This window comes from Camelina sativa, chromosome 19, assembly GCF_030686135.1.
Source record: "Camelina sativa cultivar CO46 ecotype springtype chromosome 19, ASM3068613v1".
NCBI classification, from domain to species: domain Eukaryota; kingdom Viridiplantae; phylum Streptophyta; class Magnoliopsida; order Brassicales; family Brassicaceae; genus Camelina; species Camelina sativa.
In genome coordinates this window covers 5,830,294-5,844,719 of record NC_141898.1, presented here as the reverse complement: position 1 = coordinate 5,844,719, position 14,426 = coordinate 5,830,294, and the positions used below count along the sequence as shown (strand labels likewise).

The following is a 14,426-nucleotide window of genomic DNA, read 5'->3' as shown; positions in this document are numbered from 1 at the left end:
ATATCCATTTATTTTGTGTTGTTTCTTCTTCTTCTTCCGCATAATCTCACCACGGTCATATATACGTTGCCTAGATTAGTGAATAGTAATTACCCATGCGTTTCAAAAATTAAAAAAAAACGCAATAACCATGAGGTTCAGACATAACGCATTATAACGCCCAACGTCACGGAGTATTTTTATTTTAGACGGAAGAAACAAAACGACACGCATTGTTTTGATTTTAAGCTTATAACGGCAAGCTTTTCGCACCCCCTCCCACACTTCTCCCGTCTAAATCGTCGCCGATTTGACATTTCTCGGGTTTTGAAAAGAAATTAGAGACGAAAGAGATGGAGGGAAAAATTTCGAGTTCAGAAGAAACTAATTTGCTTCAAAGGATCAAAGGTAATTCCGAATCGTACTCTCGATAGTCGATGATTTCGCTGACTCTTCCTTTGTTTTGTTCATCACCGTGATTTGATTTTTGAGCAGAATTTACTCGATCGGTCGTTGAAGATCTTGCCGAGTGTAGATCTCCGAAAATTTCAATCAATCGATTTAGGAACTATTGCATGAATCCAGAATCGGACTGGTTTGTCTCTATTTTTCAATTTCTCCTTAGGGACTTGGTTCGAGCTATTTTTTGAAGAACAGGATTATGACTCTGGACTGATTCATCGATTTCTATGCTGTCTATATAGCTTTTGCAGCTCTGATAAACCAAAGGGTCAGGAAATTCTCACTCTTAAGAGGGAACCTCAAACCTACAGAATCGGTGAGAGTCAGGTTTCACAATTCCTGCTGTGTGTTATCTCTTTGGTTTAGAGTATGTAACCTAGTGTCACAGTATGCAATTTCCACCTTTCAGATATGTTGCTAAGAGTAATGTTGATAGTCCAACAACTTCTACAAGAAAATAGACATGCATCAAAAAGAGATATCTACTACATGCACCCTTTAGCATTCAAAGGTATTATTTAACTAGTTATGGATGTATCTGGTGACCTCTTCTCTTGATAAACTCAACTTCACATTTAGTATGCTTAACTAATGAGTTTGCATCACTATTGTTGTCTTCTTGGCCTTACTGTTTTTGTCTGCTTCTTATAGCTCAATCAGTCGTGGACCGTGCTATTGGTGATATATGCATCCTTTTTCAGTGTCGTCGGTACAACTTGAATGTGGTTAGTACTTTAACACCTTCACTTTCATTTTTTTCCTTATAAAGAATTATAATCCCCCTTTTTTTGAGTCTGTGATTCGTGTGATGTTTTTCAGGTTTCTGTTGGAAACGGGTGGGTACTCCGTTGGTAACAATTACACTGCTTCTATCTTGGGAATGTCACTAGTTTAGGATCCACCTCATCATTCTTTCTTTTGTGTTGTAGGTTGGTGATGGGCTGGTTAAAATTTAGGGAAGCTGGAAGGAAGTTTGATTGTTTAAACAGCTTGAATACTGTAAGATTGAAACTTAGAGATTTCTTTTTTATGTTGGCATCAAGAAGTGTAACTCTACAGATGACTTCATATCAGGCATTTCCCGTTCCTGTTCTTGTAGAGGAAGTCGAAGGTATCCTATATCTGCAATTATTTTATGACTCTATAGAAGTCAAATCAATATCTAAGCTGACAATATTTGTGTTAGGAATGATATTTGGATGTCATCTTCATGCTTGCAGATATTGTTAGCCTAGCAGAGTACATACTGGTGGTGGAAAAAGAAACAGGTAGACTCTCTATTTATATTGTAACCAGGATGATGCTTTTTTTTTTCTTCATTTCACCAACTGATCAGTCACTTCATCCACATTGTTTATATATAGTATTCCAGCGTTTAGCAAATGATATGTTTTGCAAGATGAACCGCTGCATCGTTATCACAGTAAGCACTGCAGTTGATTTATTCTTTCTGATTTCAGTTTTGACTAGTTTTGGTTTCCCTTCTTCCAATTTTTTTTGTAAAGGTATGATTGTTTTTTGGCAGGGAAGAGGCTATCCTGATGTCTCAACAAGAAGGTATATAACTTAATCCCAGGTTCTTGGATTACTACCGTATCAGACATGATCTTCTATTGAGTAAATATACTACGAATAACACAGATTCCCTCCAGGTTCTTGCGACTCCTCATTGAGAAGTTGCAACTACCTGTGCATTGTCTAGTCGATTGTGATCCATATGGCTTTGAGATCCTAGCCACATACCGTTTTGGCTCCATGGTTAGATTCTGTTACAGAATATTAGATGATTGAACTCGAATCTTTTACCGCTTGCATAGTTTATTGGTAGTAAACCATATGGCATTGAACCATTTTCCTTGTGTCACTTGTTTTCTCTGTAAGCAAATGGCCTATGATTTTGAATCATTACGAGCACCAGATATGAAATGGTTGGGAGCTTTTCCTTCAGACTCTGAGATATATGGTGTACCCAAACAGTGTCTTTTGCCTTTGACAGAAGAAGGTAAGAGCATTAAACCACCTTATCGTTTTAATCTTTGTATTTTCCATTTTTTTATTGGTTACGTTTCTGAGACCGGACAATTTTCACTGACAGATAAGAAAAGAACTGAGTCATTGTTGCTTAGATGCTACCTGAAGCGTGAAATGCCACAATGGAGGTATCAACAAACTTCCGTGTCTTTTTGTATTTACATTTCATCCAAGACTACAAAAGCTAGTCTTGATCAAAACGGTTTTTGTCTAAGGTTGGAACTTGAAACGATGCTGGAAAGAGGAGTGAAGTTTGAGATCGAAGCCCTCTCAGTTCACTCACTGTCTTTTTTGTCAGAGGTTTATATTCCTTCCAAGATTCGTCGTGAGTTAAATTCGCCTTGAGCTTCATACTAGTCTCCAACTCAAGGTATGCTCATCGTTTTTATGACTCTTTCAAAGCTTTTCTTACTGACTAACACCAAATGCAGTCAGGATCGGATAGGCACATGGACAAATGAACATAAAATTTAACGTAAAACTACAAATTATTAAAATTCACAGTTTTATACTTTTTAATGATACAAAGTAATCCCCAAAGAATATGAGTGAATTGTCATTTAAAAACACTATTTCGGTTGCTTTGTATTTTGTAATACCAGAAGGGTTCATTTTTCTTCTAACATTTCCAAACCTAATTTGAAGTATTAAAGCCGTACCCCTGCCCTGACTAAAACCTCAGAACACTCCGATCCAAAAAAAAAAGAGAAAAACCTTGCACACAGCTAAAAACGATGTCGTCGCTCTCCCGCTTTCTCCTCCGTAGCACCTTCAGCTTCAGCACTCCCACAAACCGCCGCTTTTTCTCCGCCGTTACCGCAGCTGCAACAACAACCTCGCCACCCAAACCATCATCCCTCATCACTCTCGTAAATGACGAACGTGACCCCAAATTCATCACAGAGAAGTTCAAGAAGGCTTGCGAAGTAGAGTGGTTCCGGAAGAATATAGCCGTCTATGAGAGAACCGTTCGCCGTCTCGCCGCAGCCAAGAAGTTTGAGTGGATCGAGGAGATCCTGGAGGAGCAGAACAAGTATCCAAACATGTCAAAGGAAGGATTCGTGGCCAGGATTATCAATCTCTATGGACGAGTCGGTATGTTCGAGAACGCGCAGAAGGTGTTCGACGAAATGCCTGAGAGAAACTGTAAGAGAACAGTGTTGTCTTTCAACGCTTTGCTTAATGCGTGTGTGAACTCCAAGAAGTTCGATTTGGTTGAAGAACTCTTCAAGGAGCTGCCTGGTAAGCTCTCGATTGAACCAGATGTTGCATCTTACAATACTTTGATCAAGGGATTGTGTGGAAAAGGTTCCTTCACTGAAGCTGTTGCTTTGATTGATGAAATTGAGAACAAGGGTTTGAAACCTGATCATATCACCTTCAACATACTATTACATGAGTCGTATACAAAAGGGAAGATCCAGGATGGAGAAAAGATATGGGCTAGAATGGGAGAGAAGAATGTTAAGAGAGACGTTCGTAGTTACAATGCTAGGTTGTTAGGATTAGCCACAGAAATGAAATCAGATGAGATGGTTAACCTCTTTGACGAACTTAAGCTTAATGGGATTAAACCCGATGTTTTCACATTCACTGCCATGATTAAAGGATGTGTCGGTGAAGGAAAACTGGATGAAGCCATAACGTGGTACAAGGAGATTGAGAAGAATGGTCTGCGCCCGATGAAATTCATCTTTACCTCACTACTTCCGGCAATGTGCAAGGCGGGAGATTTAGCGTCTGCTTATGAGCTCTGCAAGGAGATATTCAGTAAGCGTTTACTTGTGGATGGAGCCATCTTGCAGGAGGTAGTTGATGAATTGGTGAAAGGGTCCAAGCAAGATGAAGCTGAAGAGATCGTCGAGCTGGCAAAGACGAATGATTATTTGCAGTGCAAGCTACGTCTCTCTTCCGAAGAGTAGTGTTCATTGGCTTTTTAGTGTGTCTTATTAGTCCAATTTTTCCTCTCTTTAGTGTCTCTTGTTTCAAACTGCGAGTGCGGTGATTGAATAACAGAACTATCTGTAGCTTTGTCGTTTTTTGTTTGTGTGGGCTTTAGAAGTTGAAAGAATTACTTCCCTTTTTCGAAAAATGGCATGCAATTAATGGTTTAAACTTTAAAACGCTGCGTAGTCAAGAAAAACGGCACGCTGTTCTGTTGTGTTAAAATAAGAGGTTCAAGTAAGAAGAAGACTTTTAGACGGGGGCCAAAAGCCTAAACCCTCTCCTCACTCACTCCCACTCACATTCGCGATCTGCAACAAGCTATGAGCAAGGTGGGCTCATCGCTGTACAGTCGCCTCCATGGGATCTTCAAAGAGTCTGCAATCGCCACCGCTAAGTCCACAAAACCTAAACGCCAAACCAAACCCAGTAAGTTCCCTAGTAAATTGAAGGCACCCACCGCATCTTCCACCGCCGTAGTAGACGGAGTCAAGTCGTCGAATGACGCAAAGGAATTGAAAACTTCGAAATTGACGAAGAAAGTAGAGAAGTTCAAGAAATCGTGCGAGTCAGAGAGTTTCCGGCAAGTCCATGGACTCTACAGTGCGTTTATCCGCCGTCTCAGGGAAGCGAAGAAGTTCTCAACGATCGACGAAGTCCTTCAGTACCAGAAGAAGTTCGATGACATCAAGTCTGAAGATTTCGTTATCCGTATGATGCTTCTTTATGGATACTCAGGCATGGCGGAGCATGCACACAAGTTGTTCGATGAAATGCCTGAGCTAAACTGTGAGCGTACTGTCAAATCGTTCAATACGCTTTTATCGGCTTATGTTAATTCGGGGAAGCTTGACGAGGCCATGAAGGCCTTCAAGGAGTTGCCGGAGAAGCTAGGTATTACCCCTGATTTGGTTACTTATAATACTATGATCAAAGCACTTTGCCGTAAAGGCTCTATGGATGATATATTAGCCATCTTTGAGGAGCTGGAGAAGAATGAGTTTGAGCCTGATCTGATTACTTTCAACACACTGTTAGAAGAGTTATATAGGAGGGAGTTGTTTGTTGAAGGAGATAGGATTTGGGATTTGATGAAATCCAAGAATCTTGCTCCTAACATCAGGAGTTATAACTCCAGGGTGAGAGGTCTGACTCGGAACAAGAAGTTCACTGATGCAATTAACTTGATTGATGTTATGAAAACCGAAGGGATACTCCCAGATGTTCATACATACAATGCTTTCATCACGGCTTACCGCCTTGATAACAACCTCGAGGAGGTTATGAAATGGTACAATGAGATAAAGGAGAAGGGTTTGACTCCTGATACAGTGACTTACTGTTTGTTAATCTCTCTTCTCTGCAAGAAAGGTGACCTAGATAGAGCGGTTGAGATATCTGAAGAGGCCATCAAACACAAGCTTCTGTCTCGCCCCAACATGTACAAACCCGTGGTTGAGCGTTTGGTGGGTGTAGGCAAGATTGATAAAGCAACACAGCTAGTGGAGAATGGCAAGTTACAGAGTTACTTTCGGTACCTACCAGACGTGTCTGGTAAAAAGAAGGCCACTTCCACTCCGGTCTTGTCAAGTCAAGAGACCTCTTCGAGTCCCTTAAGTCCGGAGACCCTTCTGTTCTCTTTAAGTCTGGAGACCTCTTCAAGTCCGGACTCCTCTTCAAATCCGGACTCTTCCAGCTCGGTCTCTTCAAGTCTGCCGACTACTCCGAGTGTGGACTCTTCCAGCTCGGACTCGGAATCTACGAGTCCGTACTCTTCCAGCTCGGGCTCTTCGGGTCTGCACTCTTCCAGCTCGTACACTTCCAGCTCGGGCTCTTCGAGTCCTTACTCTTCCAGCTCAGTCTCTTCGTCTGGCTTGTTGGACGATTAAGAGTGGTTGATCAGTGTTTAGCAACTGGAATGCGTGATGATGTTGGCCTCCTATCTGGTCTCTCTTGTGATTTTGTTTTCAGTTTTTATTTTTCGGAACTTTATTTTCCTTTCTAAATGTTAAAGATTTCTTTATTTCTTTGGGCAAAATTTTTTAGAGATCATGTCTTGAATAAAGTTTTAAATTCTTCTTGATGTCTCATGGTCATACTCTTCTCCAAGGAGATTTGGTATGTCACTATCCTCCTGTGATCATGATGATCATATATTTGGTTTCTGTGGCTTTGTTTAATTTGCAACACATATTGTATTAACTGTCCTGAGCTTTTCTTTGGTTGCTCCTTGTCTTTTTTGAAATGATATGATCATTAAATCTTTGTTATGTCCTGTTCAGATTCTGTAGAGAGCCACTTATCATCTGCTGCCTAGTATTGACAAAAGATTTGAGATGTATCAAGCCTTTTACATCTTCTCTCTGGAACTCACTATGGCTATGGAAATTACTGGGTTTGTTGTGACTTGTGAGGATATCGTCTTCTCTGTTATGGTTTCAGATTTATAGGCTGGGAGCTTCTATTATAGACACTTCATTTCCTCGTCAGTCAGATTCAGATTTACGAAATAGCTTCTTATAACCTCCTCTTCTAGCAAGGCAACGTTCACGTGATCCAGTATTAAGAAATAGCTTCTTAGAGCCTCCTGCTATACCTAAGCCACGTTCACGTTCGGATGAAATCTTGGGAGATTCTGCTGAAGAACCAGCTTTCTACACTCCTCTCCTTGATGGCTGCCAAAGCAATATCACTACGCCCAATATAACACAGGTCTTTCTATTTTCTACCTATTATTATCTTAAGTAGTTTATGTACTCATTGTAGATGAGATTTTACACTTGTTTGTCTATGTTTTCTGAAATGCATTTGCAATGGGTTTCCAGATGCTTGGTTACTCTGCCAAGATCTCTCGTTAGTGGATGTAAATACCCTTCATAAATAGTTTTTCTGGCTCTTCTTTTGAAACTGCAGTTGCTGCAATATAGTGAGAATTGGATGAACCATGTAGAAAATAACTATGCCTTTTAGCTCTTCGTCACTCTAGTCACAGACAAACAAGGGCCTTTAGCTTTGATAGTACGTAATAGTATGCTGCTTCTCTTGTCTCAAGCACTCCTGTAAAACTTACACAGCCATAGCTAGTAGGTTTTCATCCTTTTGTATCCTTTTGTAGGTGGTTACATATTATTCGGCTGGAGAAATTTACAAAGGATCACCATCATCTGCTGCAGAAGCCTCTCGAAATAAGTCTCCTTTCTCCAGATCCTTGGAGGCACTTGATTCAAGTCTCCGTTGATGATATTACATCTATTGAGTGTGGCCGGTATTGTACTAAGCCTTTTTTTTCTTTCGGGTGGATATTATTTGCACACATCTATTAAATAGACATAGAAAGAGCCTCTTAGGCCTCTTAATTAGTAGTGGAATATTGCAAGTTTGAACAATCCTACTTTGCAGCATTTGCTCTTCTTAGCTTCTCAGATTTGCCTGGTAGTTTCCAATTCGCAGGAAGATAGCTTATGGCTAGAGGAATCTAAAGGCATTCTTTGATACAGTATAGACTTGAAGAATGCAGATGGGAGTTTTACATAGTGGGGTGACACAATTAAAAACCATTTGCCTTACATCATCATTGATTTTGCTCAGAAACTGTATATATTTTGTGTGACATATATGAAAAAAAATACATTCTTTATATGCAGCATTCTTTTCTGTACATGTAAAAAATACATTCTTTTGAGATGAGAATTGAAGGATTACTATAAAGATCTTTCTTTTAATCCAAACGTTTGGTATTCATTGTAATTTTTAAGTTTATGCACAGGGAAGCAAAGGGATTGACAATTTCAGATTATAAAGTAGAAACATGATTTGCCAATGGTGAAATACTATTGTATAATACTTAAGAAAGAACTACCAGCCATTTTTTTACTCAAGTTTCCTCCTACACAGGATGATAGAGGGCCTGGCGTTAAACGACCATCAGCCCATAATGTGGATTACTAATTATATTAATCTGGCCCAGTTAAAAATAAAATAAAAATGATTTCGTGCAAATTAATTGTTTGGCCTAAAGATATACGAAAACTTATCCACGTCTGACTAAATTAATTAGCTTTTCCTCTAAGTGTTGTTCCGAATCCGCTGTTTTTATTTTATTATATGGGGTTTCAGAGAGGTAAATGATTTTGTTTTCTCATTCTTATCCTAATCTGGCAATCTCTTAATTAATTAGCATATATACTATAGGATCCATTACAAGATTATACCGATATCAAATGATCATTTCGTTTCCCTTCCTATTGGTCCATAAATAAACGATTTCGGAATACAGTATCCTTCAAAACGCTATTTTGGGCAATACAATATTCATCTTCGATCAAATATGCTGCACTTGCCTTAAACTGTAACAATCTATATAAGTTTAACCCATTTACCCTCTTTTAGTTTCAGCTGTTAGACCACCACGCAACCAAAGCAAAAACAAAAAAATAAAAGAATTCACAAGCTTCATCAATGGATTACAATTACTGTGTCGATATGGTTAGCCAAACGATTCTGATTTATTAATCCATTAATTTTATATGTGTTTTTTTTTTTGTTTAACGATGTTGTTTAATTTACTCTGTAGAGCTGTGTGATGAAAGTGAACAGAAGCTGCATGCTTTGTTCGCAAAAAGTGTCAGAAGTAATGCATTGTCTCTACGGTACGTGTCTACTACGTACGTACGTTTGTTTTGTTAGATGATTTGTTTTCTTGGTGATATTTTTTCAAATTTCCAATATTGTTATACAGCAATTTACTCAATGGAATTCGTCGGAGACGACAACTCAATAAAACTAAAGGCGAGGGTTAACCCTAGTATATTGATGGCGGTAATGGATCGGTACGGCGAACATGGAAAGATCATCAATCTCCGTTTCGACGGAGAAGTTATGAATCCCCGGGGCGGCGGTTATTACGGTCATTCAGGCTATTACCTTCCTTCCTTGGCCTCCGCCGGTGGTTATCATCCATATTCGTATCCGCTGTATGCGTGCGCCGGAAACTATGCTCCTTATACGTATAATCAGCAGCGGCAGACGGATCACGCACCACGGAACCCGCATACAACACCGCCGGTTTATCCTATGCCGATGCCATCGGCAAGATCGGTTCATAATTACGCTTACGTAGAACCGCAGTATTATACGGGTTCGTCGGGTGGAGGATTTTGCGCGATCATGTGATGCATGCGATGCGACTCTCTCTCTCGTTTGTCTCACTACCGCGTTTTTGGTTTATATTCCTGATCGCTGTTTTTTTTTAACGATTGCGTTTATAGACGTTGACTTCTGAACTTTTTCTTTTATTTGCTTGGTTTATGCGTTTATATGCGACTCTCTCTCTTGTTTCTCTCAGTGCCGCATTTTTGGTTTATATTCCTGATCGCTGTTTTTTTAAAGCGATTGCGTTTATAGACGTGGATTCTGAACTTTTTTCTTTGATTTGGTTTTAAGAAATAATCAAGAACTATCAAACACACTCGAATAATGGACTGAAGATACTATAGTTTTGTCCAATTTTACTAAAGTTCTTGACTCATCATATTTCTCTTTATATTTTGTTTTTTTTTTGCTTCTAAAATGAGTAGAGTGTTCATCATATTCATTCGAAATATATATGCATGGTTAGATTTTGCCAATGTTGATGAATTTGTTCTCCCTCGGCCATATAAGCAAGATTTCAATTCCTTTTTTTCTTACTGTGTTATTTTATCTCTTAAAACTGATTGTTTTCATCACATGAATGAGTGATGGGTCCATGAACCTCCCCGTACACAAACTACCCACAGGGCCCGGTGAGCAAAGTACTGATTACTTCTTACTTCAAACTTGACCGCTCATTCTCTCATCATTTTGCCTTTTTCTGATTGTCACCAAAAAACTTTTATCTCTAAAAAAAGTCTCTAGAGAGAGCAATAAAGAAAGACAAAAGTAGAGAACAATTTTTTTCAATTTTTGAGCTTCGTAGTTCGTACCATAGTTTCTTTTCCTTTTACATACTCGAAAACAATTACATTTATTTGCTTTTTTCACTCCACTGTTCCATATAAAATCAAACAACAGCATCTGTACGCATGATCTTTCCCACAAAATACTGATTTCATCGTTAGACTTTAGTCTTGTTACATCCTTACGTCTTTTGTTCTCAGCAATTCACGAATATTGTTTGTTATGTTTTTTTTTCTTAGATTTAGCTTTGAACATTATTGAGAGCATATATGATTGTTGTATTCATCATGTATATGATGTGGTTTAATCAAATTTCCTCTCAATAGGAATTGGACCCACTTAATATTAATTGTTATAATTTTGATTCTTTTTTTTTTTCGTTTCTTTGTTCATTGATTGAGTTTACTGTTCCTTCTCCATGTCTTTCGGTTTTACTTTATTTTCAAATTTTCGATTTTGGTTATATGTAAATAGCTCCATGATTGATCTATACACTACCATTCATTTCTTCCTTGTTAGGTATTTATGGCTTTTTTTTCGTTTAATCTATCATACGACATTTGGAACCTTTACATCTTAGATGGTCGCCTAAATTGAAAAGTATTAATCGAAATCGAGTGATATATACAAACTAATTAAGATGCATAATGTCGTTCGTTAAGAATACTTACATGTCAAACATGTTGCGATCAAAACCTGATATATATCCAATATAACATGAAATAAACTGACGCATTTCATTTATTATATTATTTTCTTTTGTCATGTTTAATTATATATGTGAGTCCATTTATTTATATGAACGCGCTCGAGTGGACATGTTCCGTTGTGTCAAAATCGTATAGTCTATTACTACTATTCGATAGATCTTTCGCTCTCGATCATTTTCTTAAACTAATACTAATTAACCAAGAAAATCTAGAGGTGTTTTAAATAATGATTACATATTAATCAACAGAGTGCCGAATCTTCAATTCCCATGTACTTCGACTGTCTCACTCCTGCCTGTTTGATACATGTGTAAACATTACTAAACTCTTCTTTATAGTTTGGTTATTATTATTTCTTTTTGTTTTGTCAGGTTGATAAATTGAATTAGTCAATATCAAATTTTCTTTTTGAGTAACAACCTCTCGAAAGGACTAGAGAAAAGATATTGTATATCAAAGAAAATGGAACGTGATGCTAATATAGTTCAAACGGTTACAAAATAAGTGAAATCCTAACGCTATGTCGACTAGAATATTCTAAACAAACTTCACAGTAACTCCATTTTTTAATATTCAAACTAAATATTTATTTTGGAGACTGGTGGTGGATAGGTAGGACTAGCTAGGATGGATAGTGGAAAAAAACTGGAAAAAAAAGAGGTATGGAGAAAAAAAAAACGTAAAAGCAGAAGAGCCGAGAATCTATGGAGTCTTCAAAGCAAACTCATATATTCCCTTTTTAAAAAAGAAAATATAGATTCGATTATTCGTTGATAATTGTTTCCACTATTTGCAACATATGGATTGATGGATCATGGGATTAAATATATGAACACACTATACATCATTTTGACGTAACATACACTATATATAAATTATTATTGTAATGAGTCTACTACTAAAAGTCTCTTGAAGTTATCATTTTAGAGTTCGCTAATAGTATAATAGAGATAAATGCATATATGTATGTACATTTTAATTTTACCAGAACCGTATTGCACCATTGTTACTTTGTTAGGTGTGCCCCCGATATTTAATAAGATTTCAACGGTTCAATCTTTGGCATCATGTTAAATGATATTAATTAAAGAAAAAAACATTTTCATATTAAAAAGGTTATTATCAGATCAAGAAAATTAAACATTGGAACGATAATCAACTAAGCCAAGAAATGAAATCAGGAATATATTAAACCATTAATATGTACAATGTTATATGAAAGCACATCGGTCCTCTCCTGAATCTGAAATATAAATATCCATCTTACATTTTTTTCTTTAAGATTGAAAATTCATTGGTACACGTGTGCATAGACAACATTATTCCCCGAAACCGTCGGGTGTGCAGACAACGCACCACTAAAAACATGTAGTACATCAGTCTAGGCTATATAGAATTAATAATGGAGATCGATACATATGAAATATATGTACAAATATAGTTGTATGTTTATGTATGTATGGTCAAATGTTATATTAATCGTGTTTGAATGTGGATCCCTCCTACCCCTATTACACATGTTTGTTTGATGAGCTTCACTTTTTGCATATAGCAATGTAGTATATATTTAAGAGAGAATGTTTGATAAAAAAATATAATGCGAGAATTAGATGTAAAAAAAAAGAAGTATTTCATTATTAGAGATGCCTTTGAGTAGTACAAAGACAATTAGTAGAAGCTAGGAATCTTGCTCTATATAAATGAGCAAGTTGCATGCAAATTTTATTTTAACGAAACTAATTTAAACTAAGAACTCAAACAAGGATTAAATGCCGTCTAGCTTCGATTCTAAGCTCTTCCTTCATCTTTCTGATAAACTCATCGAACTTCTTATTCATCTCCTCCTCCTCCGTAGATGTCAACAATTCTACGTCCTCTAGTTCCTCTTCCTCACGAAGATCACACTCTTCATCTCCATCATTATCCGCTAATGTGTTGTCATCTTCTTCTTCGGTTTCTTGATGTTTTGTATCCTCCTCAAGAGTTGTAAATTCCTCTGCAAGAAAGGACTCTGTTCGTCCTATTCCATCAGCACAGTCATACTCCAGTTCCAGTATCGTACCGTAACTCTTGAAATCTCGGTAATCAAAAGTTTGTTCAGCATTACTTGTCTCTATTGAATTTGACGAAACGACCAAACCAGAGCACTTTGCAACAACCACTAAGAGACCATTGCAGAGGAGGAACATGTAGTTCTTATCTACTGCATGTGTTACGAGTTGAATCGTGAATCTGTATAAATAGAAGTTGTGGGTGACTAAAAGAGATAAAACCCATATCGAAACTACTATGAACTTCGTCAATCTCTTCAGAAACTCCGGTTTTATTTGATCCATCGCTCTCTGGTTTGGTTTCTTGGTTTTGTGAGTTATTGATGAAAGATTATAAGAAGAAAAAGTAAGAAAGAATGAGCAAAGTTAAGTGTGGTTTGTGCAAAGCTTGACACTCAACGGCTTTTGGTATATATAGAAGTTATTGGGGATATTTGTGCCAATGAGCATCTGGGGACGATTTGACCAAGCTACCCCTTGTTCTTCATCTGCATGCCACGTATGGAGTATGGTTTTCCCAGTTATGTGGATCATAAAAGAAAAATATCAATGTTCCTACTTTTGTTGGTTTGTCAACTAATAATCTATGCTTCCTTTTGGCATTTTCTTGGCTATATAGATTTCATATAAATTTAGTTTTCCAAACTTGTTATAAGTTTTGATTTATTTCGGAATTATGTCTAAATCGTCAAAGCTATAGATGACAATTATGCAAGAAGGTATCATGATATATTAACTTGGGTGTGTGCTAATGATGAATATAAATATGCTTATGATCGACTGATCGAGACAAGTATATGTATGTATAAGCGGAATACAAACGACTTTGAGGGATGATTGGTCTATGAATAGTAAGGGCGTGTGGACAATAATTCTAAGAAGATGTCATTGTCTCTTTTTTTTGGTTCAAGTCATTTTCTTTTAATTGAATTGCTATCATCATGTTAATTGTTAGGCTTTTGTATTTGTATTTTTTTTTTTTCTTTCAGTATGAGTTCATGAATCAAACATGTAACGTAAAATTAAAACATTGGTTGCACACACCATAGGTGGTTTTGAATCGTGGATGTGTAGAGAACTCAAAAACTCAAAACTAAATTAACTAAGCATTCTTGTTCTCTTCTTTTAAAATACAAACAAAAAATGTACATATCAAGAAGACACCTATATCAGCCACAGGGATGAGTTTTTCTACGAATCTCAAATCTAAATTGGTGAGAGAGACCCCAACCAAAAGAGCAACAAAACCATCAATTGCATCCTAGTGACTTTGTGAGAATAGCGAGGAAAAAGCACTAAATATTGTTTCCTT

At 37.3% G+C, this 14,426-nt stretch overlaps 4 protein-coding genes and 2 pseudogenes across 8 annotated transcripts; 5 read left to right on the top strand and 1 right to left on the bottom strand.

Annotated features, from left to right (window-relative positions):
* Positions 1 to 212: 212 nt before the first annotated feature.
* On the top strand, positions 213 to 8,124 carry LOC147920222 (meiotic recombination protein SPO11-1-like). 3 transcript variants are annotated; one of them, XR_015591326.1, is made up of 18 exons: positions 213 to 387; positions 475 to 574; positions 684 to 757; positions 851 to 952; positions 1,093 to 1,166; positions 1,261 to 1,277; positions 1,371 to 1,440; positions 1,516 to 1,552; positions 1,662 to 1,709; positions 1,806 to 1,864; positions 1,967 to 1,998; positions 2,094 to 2,199; positions 2,323 to 2,443; positions 2,537 to 2,600; positions 2,688 to 2,842; positions 6,699 to 7,128; positions 7,532 to 7,681; positions 7,867 to 8,124. XR_015591326.1 is itself a non-coding variant. In XM_087502454.1 (15 exons), the coding sequence occupies exons 1-15, from the start codon at positions 333 to 335 to the stop codon at positions 2,815 to 2,817; spliced, it is 1,089 nt and encodes a 362-aa protein (XP_087358580.1). In that variant the 5' UTR covers positions 213 to 332; the 3' UTR covers positions 2,818 to 4,564. The 3 variants fall into 3 exon arrangements, 1 of the variants encoding a protein (XP_087358580.1); XR_015591327.1 differs by lacking the exons at positions 6,699 to 7,128; positions 7,532 to 7,681; positions 7,867 to 8,124 and having other exon boundaries at positions 2,083 to 2,199; positions 2,688 to 2,826; XM_087502454.1 differs by lacking the exons at positions 6,699 to 7,128; positions 7,532 to 7,681; positions 7,867 to 8,124 and having other exon boundaries at positions 2,688 to 4,564.
* On the top strand, positions 3,207 to 6,499 carry LOC104765091 (small ribosomal subunit protein mS79 (rPPR3b) pseudogene; annotated as a pseudogene). The gene has a single exon (XR_015591325.1). The product of XR_015591325.1 is annotated as a small ribosomal subunit protein mS79 (rPPR3b) pseudogene (transcript).
* On the top strand, positions 4,740 to 6,679 carry LOC147920223 (uncharacterized). The gene has a single exon (XM_087502453.1). It carries the CDS (start codon positions 4,740 to 4,742, stop codon positions 6,303 to 6,305), a length of 1,566 nt encoding a protein of 521 aa, XP_087358579.1. The 3' UTR covers positions 6,306 to 6,679.
* Positions 6,753 to 8,124, top strand: LOC104765092 (uncharacterized; annotated as a pseudogene). Its single transcript, XR_015591328.1, has 3 exons — positions 6,753 to 7,128; positions 7,532 to 7,681; positions 7,867 to 8,124. The product of XR_015591328.1 is annotated as an uncharacterized LOC104765092 (transcript).
* A 910-nt stretch (positions 8,125 to 9,034) lies between these two features.
* On the top strand, positions 9,035 to 9,690 carry LOC104767482 (uncharacterized). The gene is made up of 2 exons (XM_010491500.2): positions 9,035 to 9,065; positions 9,155 to 9,690. Exons 1-2 carry the CDS (start codon positions 9,050 to 9,052, stop codon positions 9,586 to 9,588), a joined length of 450 nt encoding a protein of 149 aa, XP_010489802.2. The 5' UTR covers positions 9,035 to 9,049; the 3' UTR covers positions 9,589 to 9,690.
* A 2,987-nt stretch (positions 9,691 to 12,677) lies between these two features.
* On the bottom strand, positions 12,678 to 13,491 carry LOC104765089 (uncharacterized). The gene has a single exon (XM_010488758.2). The coding sequence runs from the start codon at positions 13,397 to 13,399 to the stop codon at positions 12,818 to 12,820; it is 582 nt and encodes a 193-aa protein (XP_010487060.1). The 5' UTR covers positions 13,400 to 13,491; the 3' UTR covers positions 12,678 to 12,817.
* Positions 13,492 to 14,426: the final 935 nt, after the last annotated feature.